Source organism: Rhinopithecus bieti, unplaced genomic scaffold (genome assembly GCF_001698545.2).
Source record: "Rhinopithecus bieti isolate Rb0 unplaced genomic scaffold, ASM169854v2 scaffold_51440, whole genome shotgun sequence".
NCBI lineage: Eukaryota > Metazoa > Chordata > Mammalia > Primates > Cercopithecidae > Rhinopithecus > Rhinopithecus bieti.
This window is the reverse complement of record NW_016820117.1, coordinates 27,116-43,974: the sequence shown is the minus strand read 5'-3', so window position 1 is coordinate 43,974 and position 16,859 is coordinate 27,116. Positions and strand designations below refer to the sequence as shown.

General features: G+C 51.6%; 3 protein-coding genes across 4 annotated transcripts in view; 2 read left to right on the top strand and 1 right to left on the bottom strand.

Moving 5' to 3' along the window:
- C2 (complement C2) overlaps positions 1 to 3,729 on the top strand; it is a 19,265-nt gene extending 15,536 nt beyond the window's left edge. For both annotated transcript variants that reach the window (XM_017859565.1, XM_017859567.1), the window contains 9 exons: positions 1,015 to 1,155; positions 1,280 to 1,374; positions 1,472 to 1,583; positions 1,700 to 1,865; positions 1,973 to 2,049; positions 2,190 to 2,281; positions 2,780 to 2,906; positions 3,034 to 3,083; positions 3,232 to 3,729. In XM_017859565.1, coding sequence (XP_017715054.1) covers positions 1,015 to 1,155; positions 1,280 to 1,374; positions 1,472 to 1,583; positions 1,700 to 1,865; positions 1,973 to 2,049; positions 2,190 to 2,281; positions 2,780 to 2,906; positions 3,034 to 3,083; positions 3,232 to 3,411 — 1,040 coding nt within the window. In that variant the 3' untranslated portion in view covers positions 3,412 to 3,729. The remainder of the gene's footprint in view (positions 1 to 1,014; positions 1,156 to 1,279; positions 1,375 to 1,471; positions 1,584 to 1,699; positions 1,866 to 1,972; positions 2,050 to 2,189; positions 2,282 to 2,779; positions 2,907 to 3,033; positions 3,084 to 3,231) is intronic.
- A 270-nt stretch (positions 3,730 to 3,999) lies between these two features.
- CFB (complement factor B) lies at positions 4,000 to 10,117 on the top strand. The gene is made up of 18 exons (XM_017859564.1): positions 4,000 to 4,339; positions 4,427 to 4,660; positions 5,061 to 5,246; positions 5,402 to 5,575; positions 5,796 to 5,897; positions 6,002 to 6,138; positions 6,408 to 6,546; positions 6,871 to 7,002; positions 7,277 to 7,378; positions 7,454 to 7,591; positions 8,087 to 8,184; positions 8,323 to 8,440; positions 8,647 to 8,800; positions 8,900 to 8,976; positions 9,175 to 9,275; positions 9,374 to 9,506; positions 9,588 to 9,637; positions 9,908 to 10,117. The coding sequence occupies exons 1-18, from the start codon at positions 4,276 to 4,278 to the stop codon at positions 10,061 to 10,063; spliced, it is 2,295 nt and encodes a 764-aa protein (XP_017715053.1). The 5' UTR covers positions 4,000 to 4,275; the 3' UTR covers positions 10,064 to 10,117.
- Positions 10,118 to 10,256: 139 nt separating this feature from the next.
- NELFE (negative elongation factor complex member E) lies at positions 10,257 to 16,855 on the bottom strand. The gene is made up of 11 exons (XM_017859571.1): positions 16,643 to 16,855; positions 16,123 to 16,205; positions 14,686 to 14,755; positions 14,438 to 14,583; positions 13,280 to 13,354; positions 13,120 to 13,157; positions 12,586 to 12,953; positions 12,329 to 12,473; positions 12,111 to 12,165; positions 11,760 to 11,862; positions 10,257 to 10,431 (listed from the first exon to the last, which is right to left on the bottom strand). The coding sequence occupies exons 2-11, from the start codon at positions 16,195 to 16,197 to the stop codon at positions 10,334 to 10,336; spliced, it is 1,173 nt and encodes a 390-aa protein (XP_017715060.1). The 5' UTR covers positions 16,198 to 16,205; positions 16,643 to 16,855; the 3' UTR covers positions 10,257 to 10,333.
- Between the last annotated feature and the right edge of the window lie 4 nt (positions 16,856 to 16,859).

Here is a 16,859-nt window from a genome sequence, read left to right as displayed (position 1 = left end):
TCCCCCCCTCCCCCTCCTTCTTCTCCTTTTTCTTCTTAGATGAAGTTTCGCTCTTGTTGCCCAGGCTGGAGTGCAATGGCACGATTGATCTCGGCTCTCAGCAACCACCGCCTCCTGGTGATTGCAGGTGTGAGCCACCAGCCTGGCCCCGGCTTACTTCTTCTTATTTTTATTATTATTATTTTTAGTGGAGACAGGGTTTCACCGTGTTATGCAAGATGGTCTTGATCTCCTGACCTCGTGATCCGCCCACCTCGGCCTCCCAAAGTGCTGGGATTACAGGCGTGAGCCACTGCGCCTGGCCTGGCTTACCTCTTCTTATAAGGACCCCAGTCATTGGACTAGAGCTCACCCTAATCCAGTATGACTTAATCTTAACTTGATTACATCTGCAAATACCCTTTTTCCAAATAAGGTCATAGATACTAAGGGTTAGGACTTGAACACATCTTTCTGGTGGACACAATTCTACCATTATAGGCAATAAACAGGATAAGAAAACCATAGAACCCAGCAGGTAGTAGGTGACACAAGCTAAGAGGTCTTGTCATGTTGCCCAGGCTGGTCTCACACTTCTGGCTTCAAGGGATCCTCCCACCTTACCTCCCAAAGTGAGGATGAAAGTTTGTCTGGGGCATTGCAATTTTAGACAGGAAGACCAGGGAAGGCCTCACTGAGAAGGTGACATTTGAGCCAAGACTTAAAAAGGTACGAAAGTGAGCTATGTGGAAGTCTCGGGAAGGAGTGAACTAGGCAGAAGCATAGCTGGGACCAAGGGCCTGAGGTGTGACTACGCCTAAGGATTTGATAAACTTCCAAGAGGCTGTGTGCTACAGGAGAGTGAAGGGCAGGGAGTGGCAGGAAATGAGGGCAGACAGGTAGCAGTGGGGAGGACGCAGGGGTCCAGCTTATGTAGGTCTTGGTTGGACACAGTGAGTTTCAGATGACAGCCTCCTGTCTCATGGGGTAGCCCCAAAGCCACAGGATTCTGGTGATTTCCTTCTTCCCCAACAGACATCTATGCCATTGGGGTGGGCAAGCTGGATGTGGACTGGAGAGAATTGAATGAGCTGGGGTCCAAGAAGGATGGCGAGAGGCATGCCTTCATTCTGCAGGACACAAAGGCTCTGCACCAGGTCTTTGAACATATGCTGGGTGAGTGAGCTTTGCCCTCCCTGGTGTGGGGAGGATGGTGAGGGCCCGTCAGAAGCCCATGTTGGGAACCTAGACACAGTGCCCTTCATTTGCTTCCTTCCTCATCTGATCCTCACACCCACAGATGTCTCCAAGCTCACAGACACCATCTGCGGGGTGGGGAACATGTCAGCAAACGCCTCTGACCAAGAGAGGGCACCCTGGCATGTCACTATTAAGGTACCAGGAAGGAGGGGCGGGGCTTGGATTCCAGAGGTGAAAGTGGCCATGGGCCAGAGATACTGCAATCCCTGAAGATCACCTGTTCCCCCTGTAGCCCAAGAGCCAAGAGACCTGCCGGGGGGCCCTCATCTCCGACCAATGGGTCCTGACAGCAGCTCACTGCTTCCGCGATGGCAAGGACCACTCCCTATGGAGGGTCAACGTGGGTAAGGCAGGGGATGCACCAGGCTCCCGATCCTGAAGCCACAGATCCCACCACCTGACTTAGCCTCTGGCCCCTGCAGGAGCCCTGGTCTAGCCTAATCTGGCATATCATTTCCAGGAGACCCCAAATCCCAGTGGGGCAAAGAATTCCTTATTGAGAAGGCGGTGATTTCCCCAGGATTTGATGTCTTTGCCAAAAAGAACCAGGGAATCCTGGAGTTCTATGGTGATGACATCGCCCTGCTGAAGCTGGCCCAGAAAGTAAAGATGTCCACCCATGCCAGGTGCCTGGAGTCTGGGATGGGAGGGTGCCCTCCAGGGGACAGTGCTCCGGAGAGCCCTGGAAGAGATACTGGGGACAGGCTGGTGTGACCCTTGCTCTTCTCCCCAGGCCCATCTGCCTTCCCTGCACCATGGAGGCCAATCTGGCTCTGCGGAGACCTCAAGGCAGCACCTGTAGGGACCATGGTGAGTGCTGGGACTTATGGTGCTTGAGACCTGGGGCCGGGGTTTAGAGGTGATAACAAGGACTAGGCTGCAGTCCCCAAGCCAGGAATCTTGATTCTGGTAAAAGGATCAGCACCAATATCCCCTTCTCTTGACTATAGAGAATGAACTGCTGAACAAACAGAGTGTTCCTGCTCATTTTGTCGCCTTGAATGGGAGTAAACTGAACATTAACCTTAAGATGGGAGTGGAGGTGAGGGTCTCAGGTTGGGGATGCTGGGATCCCCCTGTGACAGCTCGCAGAATCTCTCTCTTCCTTCTCCAGCTCTGGCTGCTTTCTCTCTCTGACATGGGTCACCCCTCCTCCCAAGTCTCACAAACCTGCTAGGTGTCCCTGAGTCTGCTTATTCTTTTGATGTTGTTGAGATGGAGTCTTGCTCTGTGTCCCACACTGGAGTGCAGTGGCATGATTTTGGCTCACTGCGACTTCTGCCTCCCGGATTCAAGTGATTCTCCTACCTCAGCCTCCCAAGTAGCTGGGATTACAGGTGCTCGCCACCACACCCAGCTAATTTTTGTATTTTTAGTAGAGACGGGATTCCGCTATGTTGGCCAGGATGGTCTTGAACTCCTGACCTCAAGTGATTCGCCCACCTCAGCCTCCCAAAGTGCTGGGATTACAGGTGTGAGCCATTGCACCCAGTCAGGTCTGCTTATTCTTCCCTTCTCTCTGGTTCCACCCCTACCGCAGTGGACAAGCTGTGCTGAGGTCGTCTCCCAAGAAAAAACCATGTTCCCCAACTTGACAGATGTCAGGGAGGTGGTGACAGACCAGTTTCTATGCAGTGGGACCCAGGAGGATGAGAGTCCCTGCAAGGGTGAGTCCCTCACCATGCCTGGATTCCCAAAGGGGAAGGCCACCTGTGTCTCTGTGGCCAGCATGCGTGCCAGAACACCAGTCCACTGCCCTCTATGACACTGTCTCCTATCACCCTTTGCTGGCAGGAGAATCTGGGGGAGCAGTTTTCCTTGAGCGGAGATTCAGGTTTTTTCAGGTGAGAAGGTGGAAGCTTGCAGGACCCAGGGGTTACAGGATGTCAGCCTTGTTGGGGGGATGAGGGAGGCCTTTGAGGGATCTAGGGAGGTTGGGGCTTACAGCTGGAGCTGTGGCAGCCTCCCAGCCAGTTCTCTCCTTTTCTCCAGGTGGGTCTGGTGAGCTGGGGTCTTTACAACCCCTGCCTTGGCTCTGCTGACAAAAACTCCCGCAAAAGGGCCCCTCGTAGCAAGGTCCCGCCGCCACGAGACTTTCACATCAATCTCTTCCGCATGCAGCCCTGGCTGAGGCAGCACCTGGGGGATGTCCTGAATTTTTTACCCCTTTAGTCATGGCCACTGAGCCCTCTGCTGTCCTGTTAGAATCTGCCCCCCCCCCCCCATCTTCTACCTCTGAATGCTCACCCTTAGACCCTGTGACCCATGCTGTCTCCTAGTTGAGTAAATCCGGGTCTCTAGGATGCCAGAGGCAGCGCACACAAGCTGGGAAATCCTCAGGGCTCCTACCAGCGGGACTGCCTCGCTGCCCCATCTCCCACTCCTTGGCATGTCCCCAAATTCCTCCCCTGCTTGACTTGACTCATGCTCATTTCACTTTCATATGGAATTTCCCAGTTATGAAATTAATAAAAATCAGTGGTTTCCACATCTGTCTGTGCCTCTATCTGGAGGCCAGGTAGGGCTGGCCTGGGGGGAAGGGGAGGCCAGAATGACTCCAAGAGCCACAGGAAGGCAGGTCAGAGACCCCACTGGACAAACAGTGGCTGGACTCTGCACCATAACACACAAGCAACAGGGAGTGAGCTGGATCCTTATTTCTGGTCCCTAAGTGGGTGGTCTGGGCTTGTTGGGGAGGAGCTGAGGCCAGAGAGGAGGTACTGAAGGGGAGAGTCCTGGACCTTGGGCAGCAAAGGGTGGGACTTCTAGTTTCTGTTTCCTTGACTGGCAGCTCAGCGGGGCCCTCCCGCTTGGATGTTCCGGGAAAGTGATGTGGGTAGGACAGGCGGGGCAAGCTGCAGGTGCCAGAACACAGATTGCATAAAAGGCTGGGAACTGGTGGGGGGCAGGGGAAGGGAATGTGACCAGGTCTAGGTCTGGAGTTTCTGCTTGGACACTGAGCCAAGCAGACAAGCAAAACAAGCCAGGACACGCCATCCTGCCCCAGGCCCAGCTTCTCTCCTGCCTTCTAACACCATGGGGAGCAATCTCAGCCCCCAGCTCTGCCTGATGCCCTTCATCTTGGGCCTCTTGTCTGGAGGTAAGTGAGGGTAACCTTCCCTTCCTGCTGTCCCCAACATCCCTCCTTGGCCTTTTGGGGCCAGGCTTCATCAGCCTTTCTCTTCAGGTGTGACCACCACTCCATTGTCTTTGGCCCGGCCTCAAGGATCCTGCTCTCTGGAGGGGGTAGAGATCAAAGGTGGCTCCTTCCGACTTCTCCAAGAGGGCCAGGCACTGGAGTACATGTGTCCTTCTGGCTTCTACCCGTACCCTGTGCAGACACGTACCTGCAGATCCACGGGGTCCTGGAGCACCATGCAGACTCAAGATCAAAAGACTGTCAAGAAGGCAGAGTGCAGAGGTTTGAGGGCAATGAGTGTGGGCAGTGGCCTAAGGGAGAAACAGGGCAGGTGGCAGCAAGGTCAGGACTAGGATGAGACTAGGCAGGGTGACAAGGTGGGCTGACCAGGAGTAGGAGCAGTTTTAGGGTTGTAGAGGGAAAGGAAGGAAAAAAAAGAGGAGTTAACCTTTAGTAAGCATTTACCCTGGGCTTCCACGCAGCCCTGGAAGTCAAGAGAACACTCAGCAATGGGGAGGGAGGAGCCGCGGAAACCCCTATGGGTTGAAGGGTAGGTAAGATGCAGCTTCTGCGGGACTGGGAATGCTCTGTTTCTCAGTGACCTGGTCTCTGAGACCAGGAGGGATACACCTGAGGCAGCCCTTCCCTCTTGATGACTTCTACTTGTCCCCCCTTCTCAAAGCAATCCGCTGTCCAAGACCACAGGACTTCGAGAACGGGGAATACAGGCCCCGGTCTCCCTACTACAATGTGAGTGATGAGATCTCTTTCCACTGCTATGACGGTTACACTCTCCGGGGCTCTGCCAATCGCACCTGCCAAGTGAATGGCCGGTGGAGTGGGCAGACAGCGATCTGTGACAACGGAGGTGAGAAGCATCCTCTCCCCCCACATTGCTGTGTCCCTGACAGCGCCTAGCCTGAGGAGTGGGCACTTGCCCCCGGACACTGTAACTCTTGCTCTCTACCTTGCCCGCGGGGCCTCAGGCTTCAGCGCTTACCTCCATGTCTCATGCCTCTGCAGCGGGGTACTGCTCCAACCCAGGCATCCCCATTGGCACAAGGAAGGTGGGCAGCCGGTACCGCCTTGAAGACAGCGTCACCTACCACTGCAGCCGGGGGCTTACCCTGCGTGGCTCCCAGCGGCGAACGTGTCAGGAAGGTGGCTCTTGGAGTGGGACGGAGCCTTCCTGCCAAGGTGACCCTTGACCTGTACCCCCAGGTCAGATCCTGATCTTGCATCCTACTGTCTTCTCTCCCCACCTCAACCCTGCTCTTTCCTCACTTCTTTTAAACCTCCCTCTAGAACTGTCTCACTTCTGAGCCTTTTCTACCCTGGAAACCCACAATCCCCCGTCTCTTTGGTCACTGTGTCCCTGACACTCCCAGACATTTGACCTTATTTCTGACTCTCCCAGACTCCTTCATGTATGACACCCCTCAAGAGGTGGCCGAAGCTTTCCTGTCTTCCCTGACGGAGACCATAGAAGGAGTTGATGCCGAGGATGGGCACAGCCCAGGTTTGAAGGCAGAGAGGGGAGGCAGGGCAGGGAACTGGGGGAAAACGGAGAAGGGACAAGAGAATCGTTCATGCTGGAGCCTGAGTCACTCTCCTGGCACCCAGGGGAACAACAGAAGCGGAGGATCGTCCTAGACCCTTCAGGCTCCATGAACATCTACCTGGTGCTAGATGGATCAGACAGCATTGGGGCCGGCAACTTCACAGGAGCCAAAAAGTGTCTAGTCAACTTAATTGAGAAGGTGGAGTCCTCCTATCCCCGAACTTGGGGGAATGGAATCTCGCTGATCTTCCAGGACTAGCTCCCTGATCATTCCAGCCCCTCTGAACCGCAGGGCCCCAGGAAAGTCTCCAGGTTCTATTCTGACCTCCTTCCCTTGTACTTGATTCCTCCATGAACCTCAGTGCTTGAGCCTCTTCCTAAGAGCCTCCCTGTCCCAGCAACGTTGCTGAAGTCTCCCAATCACAGTATTCTTTCAATGCCATGGCACCTTGTTCTCCTCACCCACAGGTGGCAAGTTATGGTGTGAAGCCAAGATATGGTCTAGTGACATATGCCACATACCCCAGAATTTGGGTCAAAGTGTCTGACGGAGACAGCAGTAATGCAGACTGGGTCACGAAGAAGCTCAATGAAATCAATTATGAAGGTCAGAGGTTAGGGAATGGTGGGAGGTTCACTTTGGGGTCAGGAGGTTCAGGAGTGTTGTGTGGAGGGGGTCATGAGACTACCTTGAGGGCAACAGGGGGACCACTTTGTAGTCAAAGGTTGAACAGCAGGGTCATTGGGCAATGGAGGTTCGTGGGAACCTGCTGAGGGCTGGAAGGGCCACTTTGTGGTCAAAGGGAAGTCCGTGTGATGACGATTAACTTAAAAAGTTGAAAGATGTTAGACTTCAGCTGCAGATTGGTCTCTGGGGTTAAAAGATGGCTTGGAAGACCAGGTGAGGTGATGCTCTCTTCCCTCTCCACAGACCACAAGTTGAAGTCAGGGACTAACACCAAGAGGGCCCTCCAGGCAGTGTACAGCATGATGAGTTGGCCAGAGGACATCCCTCCTGAAGGCTGGAACCGCACCCGCCATGTTATCATCCTCATGACCGATGGTCAGAAGGGACCTCTCTCCTGTCCCAGCCTCCCCACCTTCTCAGACCAGCATGCGGCCCTTAAGTCCACTTGTAACACCATACCCATGGTTGGGGCCCTGAATGTGACTCATAGCTGGCTGTTCATCTCTCCTGTGACCCTTTATAAGGAATTCTTCCTAAAGCCCTGTGATCAACTACCTCTAACCCTTCCTCAACTTACCCTGCCACGTGTATCACTGCCTCTAGCCAATTTATCTTATCTCCTACCCTCATGGTCTCGTCTCTTCTGCAGGATTGCACAACATGGGCGGGGACCCAATTACTGTCATTGATGAGATCCGGGACTTGTTATACATCGGCAAGGATCGCAAAAACCCGAGGGAGGATTATCTGGGTGAGTAACCTGCCTAGGACCCAGCACCCTCCTTCCTCAGGGTTTGGACCCTCATCCTTCCTTTTTCTCCCTCAGATATCTATGTGTTTGGGGTTGGACCTTTGGTGGATGACGTGAACATCAATGCTTTGGCTTCCAAGAAAGACAGTGAGAAACATGTGTTCAAAGTCAAGGATATGGAAAACCTGGAAGACGTTTTCTTCCAAATGATTGGTAGGCAGATACAAGGGAATAAAGAACGCAACTCTCCTCAGGTTCCCCTGAAGTCATTCATTCTTCCTCTACCCCTGAAGCTCTAGTTGCCTGGAAAGCCTTCTTCATTCCTCCTTCTCTACCTCAGTATCACTATTCTTGTTTCCTGGCACTGTTTGCTTCTTAACCTTAGAATCACAGAGCTCTAAGCACTTCAGAGATCTTTCTATAGTCCTACATTTGACACATGTGGAAACAGAGCCAAAGGAGGTCATGGGGCAGCAAACTAGCAACAGGGTTGGGCTTGAAAACAGCCAGGCCTCTGATAGCTTGATCCCAAGTTCTTTCCCTTTTCACTCCACCATAGCAGTTTTCTCCTAACACGAGGAAACAAATACCTGTGGCCTTTCCTTTTCTCCTTTTGGGCCTCTGCTCCCCATAGACTCCTACCCAAAGGCTGCTGCCGTTTGGGAATGAAGTGTTCTGAGTTTTCAGCACATTCTCCTTCTCTGCCAGATGAAAGCCAGTCTCTGAGTCTCTGTGGCATGGTTTGGGAACACAGGAAGGGTACTGATTACCACAAGCAACCATGGCAGGCCAAGATCTCAGTCACTGTAAGCACAGAATCCCAGTAGTGAGGACTTGGGGGAGGTGAGGTCAAGGTGAAATGGGAGTAGGGGAAGGGCAAAATGGCCGTAAGAGATGGTGGTTTGTGAAAGTTGAGTTTTCCCTTTCTACTGTTCTGTTCCCAGCGCCCTTCGAAGGGACATGAGAGCTGTATGGGGGCTGTGGTGTCTGAGTACTTTGTGCTGACAGCAGCACATTGTTTTACTGTGGACGACAAGGAACACTCGATCAAGGTCAGCGTGGGTAAGGATGCAACTGAAGGTCCCGGGCACCCTCCAGGCAACACCTTCCATTTTCTACAGATCCCACACTCCACTCATCTGCAATGCAGCCCCATCCTTTGCACCCCAGACCAGTCGGGGATGGGGAAAGACTTGAAGTTAGGAATGACATGGGGCCAGAGGCAAGAAGCTGCCCACAAAGAGGTGGTACCTATTCTCCTACTTCAGGAGGGAAGAAGCGGGACCTGGAGATAGAAAAAGTCCTATTTCACCCCAACTACAACATTAGTGGGAAAAAAGAAGCAGGAATTCCTGAATTTTATGACTATGACGTTGCCCTGATCAAGCTCAAGAAAAAGTTGAATTATGACCAGACTATCAGGTGAGAGCATCCAGATCCCTGAGGAAAGGCTGGGAAAGGCTGGAGGACTGGGGTGAGGAGCAGGCCTAGTTTGCTGTTCTTTCTCCCTGTCCTTTATAGGCCCATTTGTCTCCCCTGCACCGAGGGAACAACTCGAGCTTTGAGGCTTCCTCCAACTACCACTTGCCAGCAACAGAGTAAGACATACTAGGGGAGAGAATAAGGATGAGATCCCGAGACAAGTGAGGCATGAGAGGGAGGTGCAATAGGAAGAGATGATGCCTGGCCCAGAACCTAGCACTAGGAAGGGCTTAGGGGACATCTGCTGAGTGACAAAGTCAATAGGGAGATGACAGTGGTGGGAGCAGCTGAAGTGATGCAGTCTATTTGTCCAGAGGAAGAACTGCTCCCTGCACAGGATATCAAAGCTCTGTTTGTGTCTGAGGAGGAGAAGAAGCTGACTCGGAAGGAGGTCTACATCAAGAATGGGGATAAGGTGAGAAATGGGCATCCTAAAGAGGCACTCTAGGCCCTAATCCTTCCTAAGCCACCTCTGTTCATTACCTTTCTCCATGCTTCCCACCTCCCCTACAGAAAGGCAGCTGTGAGAGAGATGCTCAATATGCCCCAGGCTATGACAAAGTCAAGGACATCTCGGAGGTGGTCACCCCTCGGTTCCTTTGTACTGGAGGAGTGAGTCCCTATGCTGACCCCAATACTTGCAGAGGTGAGAGAACGCTCTCCGGTTGTGCTGCAAGTGCTCGAGGGCCAAGAGTCCTTTTCCCTACAGCTTCTCCTCTCCTTGCAGGTGATTCTGGCGGCCCCTTGATAGTTCACAAGAGAAGTCGTTTCATTCAAGTGAGTCCTCCCTTTCCTATCTGGGGAGATGCCAAGTGCTCAGCATGGGCCCCAAAGCAGGAAAGCTCAATGCATGTGGCTAGTAATTCGAGGTGGGCAGAGCCTGCCTCACCTTAGGACTGCATGTCTGGCCTGTGTGTGTCAAGAATGAGGCTGAGCTGGGTCCCTAGCCTGATTCCTTTAGGTCAGCTAAGACACAATTAGGAACAGTCATGCTTCCAGGATTAGGAATTCTACTGAACGATCCATGGCACCCCACTGCCTCTGCAGGTCGGTGTAATCAGCTGGGGAGTAGTGGATGTCTGCAAAAACCAGAAGCGGCAAAAGCAGGTACCTGCTCACGCCCGAGACTTTCACGTCAACCTCTTCCAAGTGCTGCCCTGGCTGAAGGAGAAACTCCAAGATGAGGATTTAGGTTTTCTATAAGGGGTTTCCTGCTGGACAGGGGCGCGGGATTGAATTAAAACAGCTGCGACAACACTTGTGTTCCAGATCCTTTTGGGGCAAGGGAGTGGGGAACGGGCACTGGCCATGTTGTTACACTGAGATCAAACCTGACACCTGTTTTTAAAGGCTTAACCCCAATCCCAAGTGCTGAAAAACCAGAGGCTGAGGGAGATGTGTAAGCTTCCACCTCAGTGTTTTACTGAGACCAGCATTGGGGCATATGAGGCACAAGGAATCCAGCTCTGTTCCCTAGAAGCCATCCACAAGGTTTTCCTTGTAGACGTCATCACTGTAGACAATCTGGGTCCTCTTGTCCCGGTGGCAACCCTTAGGGCTGTTCTGGACAGCTAGGGAGGGAGGAGAGGAACAGTTAAGGTCTAAAGGAGATCATACATCAGACCCTGAGGCTGACTCCTGACCACCTCAGTCCTGGCTGCTGGCCCCTGGAAACCCAGTTTCCATGCTGCCCTCTGGTGGCCAGGATGGCCTGTTTTCCTTAGCTCCTTTGTGCCAACCCATGGCCAAGGAGAGTGTAAGTGGACATTTTGATGAATGTTTTGTTCTTAGAAAAATCCCAAATGTCATTGTTGAGACATATAAATGACATTAACCCACTACTTATAGTCAGTATGTCAGAAGCTAAAAACTAGAAAACCTCTGTAGCCCTTTATTGACATGCTAGTCAACTCTAGTTCCTTTGTTTTGCCCGAAAGGCCACTGTTGCTCTGAGTCCTTCTTTCTGCTCACTCCTTTCCCAGGAAAATCTACTTTCAGGTAAATGGGTTACTCATACTAAGGAATGCTACTAGCTCCACCAGAACTCATCCAGCGTGTAGCTTTGGCCCTCACCATTGTCTCTCAAGCCTCTAGCTGTTTCTTCCCCTTCCTCTTTTCCTCCCTCCACCAGACATGTTACTCTCTTCACCCCATCCAAAGATTCCATCCCCACCACCCTTGAGCTAGAGAGAATCTCTCCCACCCACTTCCCATCCTGTGATCTCTGTACCTTGACACTGCTGGCTACTCCCTCTTTCTCAAAGCATGTGTCCTTTCGCTTCAGTGGCCCAGGCCCCTCTGGTCCTGCTCCCAGCCCTCTGACCCCTCCTCCTGTCTCCTTTGCTAACGTTAGGCTCAACGTTAGCCTAACATGTCAGGAGAGCTGGAGACATGTGGGGCGTGAGGTGGACAGTCCTGTTTCCTAACATAGTCCCTGAGTATTCCTCAAGTCTAGTCCTGGGTCTTTTTTTTTCTCCGAAATCAGTATCCCTGATGATCCTACTGTTTGGCAGCCACCCTGTGATGCAGATGACTTAATCTATGTTTTCATTCCTTACCTCACACCTGAGTTCCAGACCCCTGATTTTGAATACTTACTAAATTCACTCTATTCCATCTCAAAATGAACAAGCCCCATGAGACACTCATCTTTCTCACCAATCTCACTCCAGCTCCCATTTTCTTCCCTGTTCCAGTCGCTGCTTTGGAAGCTGTTCTCAATCCTTTTCTCTCCTTTCTTTACCTCTAAGTAACAGAGGATCTGAAATTTTCCTTCCCATTCCCACAGCCTCTGCACACACTCTGACCTCGATAATCTCTAGGAAACCCAAGGATGTGTGGGGGAACCAAAAGGAGTGTGCTGTAGGGGAGAGGATGGGAAAGAAAATCCCATTCTTACCGAGGGAGCCCCAGACAGACTTGCCAGTAGCGGCATCCAGCATGGGCTGTTTCCGGGCTATGTTGACTTTGAGCTGTACAGACTCCACCTGGGTCCCGTTGAGCTAAAGCAGAAGAGGGGAGGCAGAGGATGGGGAGGAAAACATTACAGATAAACCAAAGAAGCTATTCCAGGAGTTGCTATCCTAGGAGTAGACTGAATAAAGAATCTGAGAATGTAAGTTTTTCTGTGTGAATAGGGAGAGACTTTCTTTATCAAGAGGAACCAACTTCTTCCTGGCATCTAGTATTTTGATGAGAACACATGAGAACAGCAGAAGCGATGGGAAGAACAGATTTGCGAAGTTCCAACCTCAGCAACGGCCTGATCTGCTGACTCCATCTTTTCATAGGTGACGAAGGCACAGCTGGGATAAGAAAAAACAGGGTCAGTGGAGAGCCAAGGGGCTCTTCTGGACCCAACGAAACCCAGTGATCACAGGTGGCTGCTGGGAAGGCAGCTTCCTCCCTCAAGTCTCACACCCCAGGATTCGCCCAGGACTTCTCATCATGCCCTGTTGTCATCCTTACTTTCTGGGTGGGTCCATGGAGAGGTCAATGATGTTTCCAAAAGGAGAGAAGGCCCCACGGAGAAGGGTAGGCGTCATGTCTTCTCCGTATACATAGAGAGTATTCCCTTTCCTAGGGGCTCGCCGTTCAGGGAAAGAGTCCGACCCTTTGGGAGCAGGAATCACAGTCACAAGACATAGTCCATCCCGCACTACACTTAGTAGGACCCACATAAACCTCAGTTAAGGTCACCTTGACCTCCAGCCAAGATCACTCACTGCGGAAAGGACCCTCTCGGTCTCGGTCTCGGTCTCGATCCCGCTCCCGCTCCCGATCCCTGTCCCGTTCCCGGTCCCGATCTCGATCCCGATCCCGATCCCGATCCCTGTCCCGCTCTCGGTCTCTCTCTCGATCCCGGTCTCGATCCCGCTCCCGATCCCGCTCCCGATCTCGGTCTCTGTCCCGGTTCCTCTCATGGCTGCGGTCCCGGCTGTGGCTCCGGGGAGGGGAGGCTGAGGAGTGGGCACCACTGCGTTCTTCATAGCCCCAGTCAAAGCTTCGAGGGGGACCATCACCAGCCCCTGGGCCCTCTGCCTCTTCTCCATCTGGCCCTAGTTCTCGAAGTCGATCACTAGAAGACACAAAGCTGGGGAGAAGCAGACTGAAGATCAAAGGGGGGTTTGACCTTCTCCCCTCAGACCCTGTGGAGACTCAATATTCCCTCAATAGCACAGCTCCTACAGCCCAAACCTCCCAAGGACTCAGGCAATCAACCCCGCCAAGTGGGCCCAGTCTTATCTCTACTCTCTAACCTCTCATACAGAGATTTCCTCTGGGGACGTCTAGATGACTGTAAAAGAGACCAAGAACAGTTAAGATGATTCCTAGTTGCTAACATGTGGTCCAAAATAAGTTAGTTTCTCATGTTCCTCCATTCCCAACCCCTCAGGGACAGAAATTAGGAGCCTTTACCTCTTGCAGGTCATCATCAGCAGATATGCTCCTCTGGAACGGCTGGAAAGTGGGGACTGGTCCCTTCTCGGGGTCCTGGAGAGGTGAGAGACCTACCTCAGTGTGGAGCAGGAGGTTGCCCAACCATGGAACAGAGGTGTTCCTCTTCCCTCACCCTCTTCTAGATTTCCTCTGATCTCGTCTTTCCTTTTAATACTATTTATATTTCTTATTTGACTATGTGGTTTTATTTATTTGTTTTTATTTTTTGAGACAGGGTCTTGCTCTGTTGTCCAGGTTGGAGTGCAATAGTGCAATCATAGCTTGCTGCAGCCTTGACCTCCCAGGCTCAAGCAATCCTTCCACCTTAGCCTCCCTAGTAGCTGAGACTAGAGATGCGCTTTACCATGCTTGGCTAATTTCTGTATTTTTTTTTTTTTTTTTTTTGTAGAGATAGGGTTTCACTATGTTGCCAGGGCTGGTCTCAAATTCCTGGGCTCAAGCAATCCTCCTACCTCGGCCTCCTAAAGTGCTGAAATTATAGGAATGAGCCACTGCCACACCTGCCATTGCGGCTTTTTTGTTTTGTTTTGAGACAGAGTCTTGCTCTGTCGCCCAGGCTGGAGTGCAGTTGTGTGATCTCCACTCACTGCAACCTGTGCCTCCTGGGTTCAAGCGATTCTCTGGCCTCAGACTCCTCAGTAACTGGGACTATAGGCGTGTATCACCATGCCCTGCGAATTTTTGTATGTTTAGTAGAGACGGGTTTCACCATGTTGGCCAGGTTGGTCTCAAACTCCTAACCTCAAGTGATCTGCCCACCTTGGTCTCGCAAAGTGCTGGGATTATAGGCATGAGCCACCACGCCCGGCTGATACTTTTTATAAGTGACTTGATATGTTTATGTATTCAGTTTATTTGAACCTCTCTTGAATCTGATAACATTTTCTGCCCTTTCCATCCCTTAGAGCGACATATTCCAAGAGCTCCAATCCAAGGTGGATCAGAACTACAGAATTTGTAAAATAGAGAATTCAGGAGTCATCTAGTTTTTTCATTTTATATTTGAGAGGCGAACTCAGAATGGTACAGCAATTTGCCAGTGCTTGAGTATGCATATTTTTCCCCAAACCCAACTTGGAGGGATGCCCTCTAAACAATCCTTCTGTTTGTGCTCACCTTTAACTTCCCCTCAAGGGTCCGAGAACGCTTGAAGCCTGAGTTCTTGGTCTCAGCCTTGATGGCACTGATGGCTCCTGACTTCACCAGCTGCTTTGCCTGCTCTGTTGCTGTGGCTGTGTCCACGACAGGCTGCTCTGATAGTGCTGGAGTGATAAGGGGAAGAGGCATTATGTTGACCAGGCCATGATGAAAGTCAGCCCCACGTTGCCCACTTCCAGTCCATCCCCATTTCCCCTGTCACTCACAGCGTTTGACACCGCCTTGGCTGGTTGTACTGCTGCTACTTTGCTTCTTCAGAGCCAGCAATGCCTTTTTCTGGGAACAAGGGTGAGAGAAGAGAGGTCAGTGAGGGCCAGCCCCTAGCCAGTTCCTCTCCCAAGGCCCCTGGGCACATCACTCCAGGGACCATCTTTCTTGATGCCCTCAGAATGGTGCATTGATGTGCTCTGCCTCTTGCTTCTGGTCCCCTAGATCATGTATGATGCTGGAAATTCCTAATCTAACCAAACCATGGAACCCAGAGGTTTTCCAGAGTGTTACATTTTTGAGGTTGAAGACAAAGAATTTGATCATGGACTAGAATCTTAGGATATAAGCTGCAAGTAAGTATAAGTCTATGTGCCTTTCCTGGAGGCTTCATCCATCTATTTCCCGCATATTGAAAGAGGTCCAGACATGACTTTGTAACAGGGATATCCAGGAGGCTAACGCATTGTTCCTACCCTCAAGAAGCTTATAGTCTGAGAAATAAAAATAAATTGAGTGAGTTAGCAATACGATAAGAGGTGCAGATTATTCATAGCTGAAAGCTAGTAAGATTTTCTGATGTTTAATGGCTACTAAACTAGGCCCTCCCCCGTATCTCTGCACGACACAGAGAGGAGAAGGGTATTTTAGAAAAAGAAGACAGGATGGCAAACATGCAGAGGTAAGAACGCTTTGGGAATGCATGTTTTGGGAGTAGTGAATAGTTCTACTTTACTAGACAAGGCTGCCAAACTAAGGTTTTGGGGCTTTGTTATATAGACAATGTGAAGCCATTTATGGTTTTTGAGAAACAGAGAGAGCAGAATTTTGTGTTTTCAATGGATCGTTTGACCAAGAGTGAAGAAGTCTGTTAAAAAAAAAAGACTGAGAAATTTGTTGAGAGACTATTACAATGGCCCATGTGAATGTCAATAAAGCCCTGCTCGGGGGAATACACAATGAAGAATAAACAGGAAAAATTGCTTCAAAAGAAGAAACAAGAAGACTTGGCAAATGCTTGACTATGCAAATAGCGGATAAGTCAGAGATGAGATTTTGAGTCCAAACACGTGGCAGAATTGGTGTAGTCAATCTTATTTGGAAGATCAAGAATAGAAAGATGATAGCTTCAACTTTGGATATCTGAAGTATGACATTGGATAGAACTGGAAAAACAAACTTGGGGATCATCAGCTCCCAGGTGGTACTAAGAGCCATTGGAAAGGAAGACAATCCCATGGCCGATTGCATAGAAAAGACAGAAGGTCCACACCAGGGCTTGGGAAAGCCCACCTCTCGAAGCTACGCTGTGAGGTGGGTGATATGTCTCTAGATATGGACCAGAAAAACCTCCCCATTCGCTCACACTCACCCCAGATCTTCTCAGAGTGCAGAGTCTGTGAAAGGTTAGGCCATGCCCACACACAGTCCCTCACCTTTTTCTTGAGTTTGTTGAATTTCTTCTGCAGAGCCTCCTCTTCCTCGCTCAGTCCGGGGGGTATCACCAACATGGTGGCTCCTGGTTCAGGGGCAGGGCCCAAGACATCTTTCTCCCCTGTTACCACCCGGGGTTCACACGCCGTCCACACTGTACCCAACTCCACCCCTTCAGGTCTGCCTACTCTTGCCTTTGGCTTTCCCTACTCCTTGCTTAAACCAGGATGCTGTCCAAGCTCCCGCTGGTCGGGATCATCCAGCATTCCCTCCTGTCTCCAGGGATCACAGACACCAGCTCCTCGAGGAACCATGTGGCTCAGGGAGGGACAAACACCCACTCCGTCGGCAAGACGATGGCACCCGACCCCCCTACCCTCGCTGGGGTAAGGACAGCGGCGGGGTTCGAACGGCAGAGAAGGCGGTGGAGCCAGCGTAGCGCCCTCAGAGCAACTCAAAGAGGAAGAAGAGAGAAAGGGCTATGAAAAAAGGGGCCGAAAAGTGAGGAGTAGAGGGCCTTACCTGAGGGGGCGGCAACCGCGGTCCCCACGGTCTCCGGCCGCGCCCGCGCTGGCCGCTGATAGCGGGCTCACAACGATGACGTACGAAGGGCGGAAAACGCGGTAACCAAGGCTGCCCCAGGCACGCACTTCCGCCCGGCCTTCCACCGGTCCAGGTCTGCCCCTCCGCAGCGATAGTTCACGCTCTCGGCGGGGCCGTGCCGGAAGTTGTCTCTACT